Source organism: Triturus cristatus, chromosome 6 (genome assembly GCF_964204655.1).
Source record: "Triturus cristatus chromosome 6, aTriCri1.1, whole genome shotgun sequence".
Lineage (NCBI taxonomy): Eukaryota > Metazoa > Chordata > Amphibia > Caudata > Salamandridae > Triturus > Triturus cristatus.
In genome coordinates, this window is record NC_140589.1 from 957,477,570 (window position 1) to 957,483,569 (window position 6,000).

The following is a 6,000-nucleotide window of genomic DNA, read 5'->3' on the forward strand; positions in this document are numbered from 1 at the left end:
AGGACTGTTTGCTTGATTCCTGATGGACGTTTCTAATTTTGACTTCCGTGAGTCGCATGTGCACGGTAAGCGACGTGGCTGGAATGTCCTTAATCATTTCCGATCCATCCTCAGATGGGCCACAAAGGTGACTTTCCCCAACATAATGGGAAAAAAACATGGTTACATATTGAGGAACTGATAGTGAAAGAGAGTACCACAACCTATAGCTGAGGGTATAGTAGATATCCATGCTGCACTATGCATATGAGATGTGCCCCCCCTTCTTGCCTAGCGCTGTCCCATTTTTAATAAGGTATATATAGCATTGGCACTGAATTTAGTAATACAATTTTTTTTTCCGGTTGGGAGGACTTTTTTTTATTGTAAAGCCTTTGTTACACTGCAACTGTAAGCTTTTAGTTTTCTGCTTTTGGGTTTTTCGCTTCTTGGTACATCATTTTCTTCACTCCCTCTGGCTCACTTATCTCTCCTCTCCATCGCTATTTCTTTCACTCTCCTAGCCTTTTTTTTTTCTTCTGTCTTCCACACCCTTTTTTAGGTCGCAGGCTAGTCTGGCTTGCTAAAACCATCTCTGGGACATTCAGAAGCTATCCTAGGAATGCCTTCTGATCATTGCTTACGATAGGCTTTATGATCTGTAACTTACATTTGCTTGTTTTGATTTAATTTGGTTGTGGTCCTTTTATATTCACTGCGTAGTTTTAATGTGATGCACATGTACCCTTTCAGCGTCAGAGTTTTGATAGTCTACAGATAAATGCTATAATTTGGCTGTATGTGAAAATCTAACATCGCATATGTGCTGTACAGTTAACTGCATTTGTGTGTGTTTTTAGTACACCGCTTATGGGTGTGGTATTAATGGATTTTGAGAGCACCAACAAATCTGATTCCAACCACTGTAGATAAATATCAAATCTTGGTAGGCGCAGTTTCATATGAAGATGTCCAGAAGTAGCCCACAACATTTTTAAAGTTTATATGTCACATTGCATCTGTCTTTGTTAACAATATATACCCCGTGCTAATTGTAACGCACCATCTGCCAGTCACAAGGTTGCCCTGATGCATGTGTGATCTGCTGCATGTTGGAAATATTAGTTTTAAGAACCATGCTTTCAACTCCCTCCCACCCAAAGGCATGCAGTCTTCCATACCCTTCAGAGCACCTGTACAGCATGTCTTTTCTTTACAGCATATCTTTACAAGTTCAAAACTGCTTCAATTAGCAAATGTGGGCCACGGTTTTAAGGTCTTTGATTCACTAATGGGGGCCACTTTTTATTTTGGTGCCCAGGCCTATTTTCTGTCCCAGTCAGACCCAAGGCCCTCCCAAAGACCCGGGCCATGGAAATTCCTTCTGGAATGGGGGCAGAATCCTCCACCAGTAAAGAACTCGGGAATTTCAGTGAAAAGGTGGTGGTTGATTGAGGGATAAGAGGAGGCACTAAGATGTATCCATATATTAATGTGGTTGATTTGCGTGTGATATAGAGAGGTGTTCCAGCTATGTCAGACAGTGCGGATTGTTAATATGTCCCTGATAGAGTGCGACAGTGTGATTGAAGGGTGAAGGATGATACTTTACACCAGTACCGTATGTATTGAAACTCCAGTCCTAACAAATGTGTTGTGGAATTTGTTAAAAATGCAATAAAATGTTTAGAGTGCCTTTTCTAGCAAACTGGTTACTGTCACACAAGACACTGAAAAAAACTTTTCTATTCCATAACTCAATTAGCGGAATTTCTCGATTATGGAATTGCCCTGTACTTTAGCATCTTTAAATGTCTTTATCATGGGCGTCAGCTGGTTCAACATTTGTAAGCCCGCTATTTTTTTTTGTTTAAGCTCTAGGGTAGGGAACCTATCTCAAACAGTCAGTCAGGGGATTTCAGATGCTAAAAATATTCAAGTCCTGCTAGTGACTTTTCAGTTCAGTTAGTTACTGGGTCTGCTTTTCTTCAGTTCTGACTTTTCCTCTACAGCCCAGCCAGAAATCCTAGCTCTTCTCTGGATCTCCTTCAGCCCTCAAGGAGCGACTTACTGTAATGGGAGAGAAATCTCCTATCTGGCCTCTAGCATTTGAAACTCTCTTCCCCTTTCTTAGCGGCTCATTCCACAGTCATTACATTTTGAAATTCAGAAACCGTTTAAAAACCAGTTTCTTCTGAAATTAGATTGTATTATCTCTCGTCAGGGTTCCATATTGTGATGTTCCTGTCTGCGCTTTAGGAATCACTTTGGAGTAACGATGTGCTCTATAAAACATCAAGTGGCCGTGGGCCTTTGCTCTTCAATTGTTTTATGCTGAAAACTGCCATAGAACAGGAGCTTTGTTTGTTTTGAACTGGTTTGTGGGTGATGGACTATTGCAGGGCTTGAAACAATCTAAACACAAGGTAAAGTACACACAGTGCAAGCATCACATATGATTCACCGCACCGCTTCATTCAACTTAAATGGAATGCACAGCTATTTGCATTCAGTAGGAGATGGTTGCATTGATGGCGGCTCCATGTCAAGAGACTGGTGTATGTGTCCTTATGCAAAATGGTGTGAAAATGAAACCAGAAATTGAATTGTGTGATAATAAAGCAATACCTAAGGATGTTCTTATGGTGACATTCAGTAAGGCAAATCAGTGATAAATTTACACATTTGTGAAATATTCGTAACATTATCTTTTCTGTCACATACCTTGGAATACCTGCCCACGGAGCCTGAAACCACAATTTGCCCAAACGTACTGTGCAGTCATGAGAAACTGAAATGTCATGTTGAAGTGTGAATGAAACCCCCACTTTTGATTTCACTTATCAAGAGGCTAGGATAGTCTTCTCCAAAATTCTATGTGTGTTGATAAATATCCCAGTCCCCTTGATAAAGATCCGTTCAATGCAATTTGATCACTACTCTGCAAGCTGTTCTGGGGTGGTAAACAGTCCTGTATACGATGGTAGATGCTTATGTTGCTGTATGTGGGAGGACCTAAAGTCCCAAATGTGGAAGTTTACTAACGACGCAGGGACACTATCAGACACTGGTTTCACCCTTGCCTGGGGACCCCATATTTGATTTAGGTGTGGGAACCGGTAGCTGAAGGTGGGCTGCACATTGTGCTACACGAAGGACTGACTAGGCCCTGAACTGAGGCAGCCAGTGTAGCCACTTCTTCCTGTGCTTGGCATAGCACATATTGGCCAAAGGACGCCCTCCTAACGGGCCCCCAATCGTGTACTGTAAAAAACCTGAGTATTAAGTTCGACAATGCCCTTTTTTTCCACTCACAGATTCAGGCTCTGACAGGCTCTTGTTTTGGGCTGTTATGGACTCTGAATTTGTTTTATCTCTGATCTCTGAGGATTCTAAGAGAACAGTAGTCCAAGCACTAATAACCTCTAAATGGGATTATGGAAATGCTCTCTGCATGGGTCTCTCTGATTACCTCCTGGGTAGAATCCAGGTGGTGCAGAATTCAGCTGCATGGATCCTCCTTAATCTCCCCCACCAAGAACACATATGTCCTCACATCTGGGAGCTCTTCACTGGCTTCCCATAAAAAAAGGATCATTTTTAAGCCTATGGTCCTTGTTCACAAAGCTTTGCCTGCTTCAGGAGATGGATACCTGAGAGAGAGGACTCATGAATATGTCCCATCCAGAAATGTACGTTCCTATGAGCGTCTGACGAGAGTTCCCAAAATTCGGCAGGCCACAACAGGAGGCAGATCCTTTTTCCTATCTTGGGCCTGTCACACGAAATAAACTCCCTCTGGAACTGCGTTCCATAATCGATCTTTACATCTTTAAGAAGAAACTAAAGACATGGATCTTTCAACAATCTATATAACAATCATTGTGGGTGCAGGCTTCCTGATCTAGTGCCGGAATACCCCCTGAGTAGCTATGCACTGCATAAATCCTGTTAACATAACAACATCACAAAGTCACCCTGGGTATGCTCTAATTATCTGCCAAACCACTGTTACGCATTCCCAACTAGTTATATGAAAGCATTGGTATACCTACAGGAGTGTATACCAGTGACAACTGAAGCCGTGCCTTGGTATGGGGGATGCCAGTCAAGGAGGGCCATTGTCACTGCTCCATGCAGAAAATAACACTACGGTCGACGGTTTACTGTAGGTTAAAAGCTTAGTTCAGACATCAGCATTAAAAGGACCAGCTGTTCTCAAAGGTATTCACTTACCTGTGACAGGCACTCAGTGGAATCAGAAACCTGTTTAAAAGCGGTCTTGTGAGTGGATAGTGCCATTGAAAAAAACCATGGACAACTTTTATTTAGAGTAAAAACGAAATAATAAGTTACTGGCCAGGTAGATCGTAGGTATTGACTAGATTGCCTAAAACGAGATCATGTAACTAAAGGTTTAATTAAAATAAAATGGTACTAAATAATTGTCCTAATCCGACCCCGTTTCTTTTGTAACTTTTTCTCATGTTAATCTTCCCACAGGAGATGTCCGGCTGACTCCAGAAGACTACACCCGAGCGCAGAAGTATTGCAAGTATGCCGGCAGTGCACTGCAGTACGAAGACGTCAACACCGCTGTGCAGAACCTGCAGAAGGCCCTCAAGTTACTCACCACAGGAAGAGAGTGAAACCTTTTTCAAATAAATGTGTGTCCGGCCCTAAAGAAAGAGAAAGCCCGTCTATTATGCCTTCAGTTTGTAAGACGAAAACTTTTTAATGGGGACCATCTTGTCCCGAAACAGCCTCCCTCCATGTCGGACAGTCGCCGAAGCACTGATCAACGCTCCACCTGCTTCCCCTTTCCCTACCGTTTCTGGTACTGTGCACCAGTACCACAGGGATGACCTGGGTTTGTCAAATTAAGTTGCCGATAACCTCCAAAGCAGGGATCGAAAAAGTACACTTCTTTTATGTTGGCAACATTATTTACAGGTGTAAAGAATTGTTAATATCCCCTTTCAGCCTTGACAAAATAAAATTAATAAATCTGTTACATTTTGAGTCTAAGTTTGTAATTTCAAATTGTTTAGTAAACTAACCTTAGGGATATTTTTTAATCAATTACTTCACAGTAGAGGAGTTTGCATTAGTAACCTAAACGACATTGAGAATCTATCTCGAAACGGGCGTGGCTTAGAAGCCAACAATGGCGGACGCGTGAGCCGAGACCTCCGCGCCAGCCGGGCCGATTATCCTGAGTATTATGGTGTCCACCAGGGCCTGGGGGCGTGCTGCAGAGTGCCCGACCAGCTGGAGGTAGCTGAGACCCTGTTTACGCCGATTGGAGGCCCGGGGATGTGAGGCGATTGACTTCGGGACGGCATGTATATCGCCAAGGCTAAGGCAAAATGGCGGTCTGAGTCGCTCCCGTAGCGGAGGAGGAGGAGCGGAACTGCGGCCGGTCCTTGGGGACGAGTAAACGGATGGTCGATGGTCACTGAGGCGCGGAGTGATGCTGGTGCCTCGTCCCCCTGCTGGAGACCGTCACTGGCCGGCTCCGAGGAAACACCACTGTCCCAGCCGGGTGCTCCGAGCGACGCACAGCGGTGTGCGCGTCAAGGGGAGGTTAGGTCCTGAGTGTGCCAGGAGGCATCGAGCTGCCGCCACACGCCTGAGTACCCGAGGAGAGGCGAGGACAACTGGGCAGTCTGCCCGCTTGAAGGAGGACGCTGAGGCCGATTCTTCCCCCCCACTGAGCTATGCTCCCGTGTGGGGCAGGGACACAGGCTATCGCGACATGGGCAAAATGGTGGCCTGCGGCTTTCTCTGACTGCGAAGTGAAGTAGCGGACCTGGCCGGGGCACGGGCCTCAGCACGTCCCTGCCTGAGGTGGATGGCAGCCTGGGGTGTGCCAACAGGGGCCTGAGGCCTGTGGTGTGGCCCTAAAGTGCAACAGTATTGGGCTGGCTGAACTGTTGCGGGCTGCACCCCGCCTGTGCCTGTGGACTTAGGCGAAGAGTGCCTGGCTGCAGTGAAGGGGGTCCCGCGGCGGCTGGCGTC

At 45.2% G+C, this 6,000-nt stretch overlaps 1 protein-coding gene across 1 annotated transcript in view; it reads left to right on the top strand.

The window, feature by feature from the left end:
• Window positions 1–4,993, top strand: part of VTA1 (vesicle trafficking 1) — a 341,069-nt gene extending 336,076 nt beyond the window's left edge. Inside the window, exon 8 of the mRNA XM_085611654.1 lies at window positions 4,483–4,993. Coding sequence (XP_085467780.1) covers window positions 4,483–4,628 — 146 coding nt within the window. The 3' untranslated portion in view covers window positions 4,629–4,993. The remainder of the gene's footprint in view (window positions 1–4,482) is intronic.
• Window positions 4,994–6,000: the final 1,007 nt, after the last annotated feature.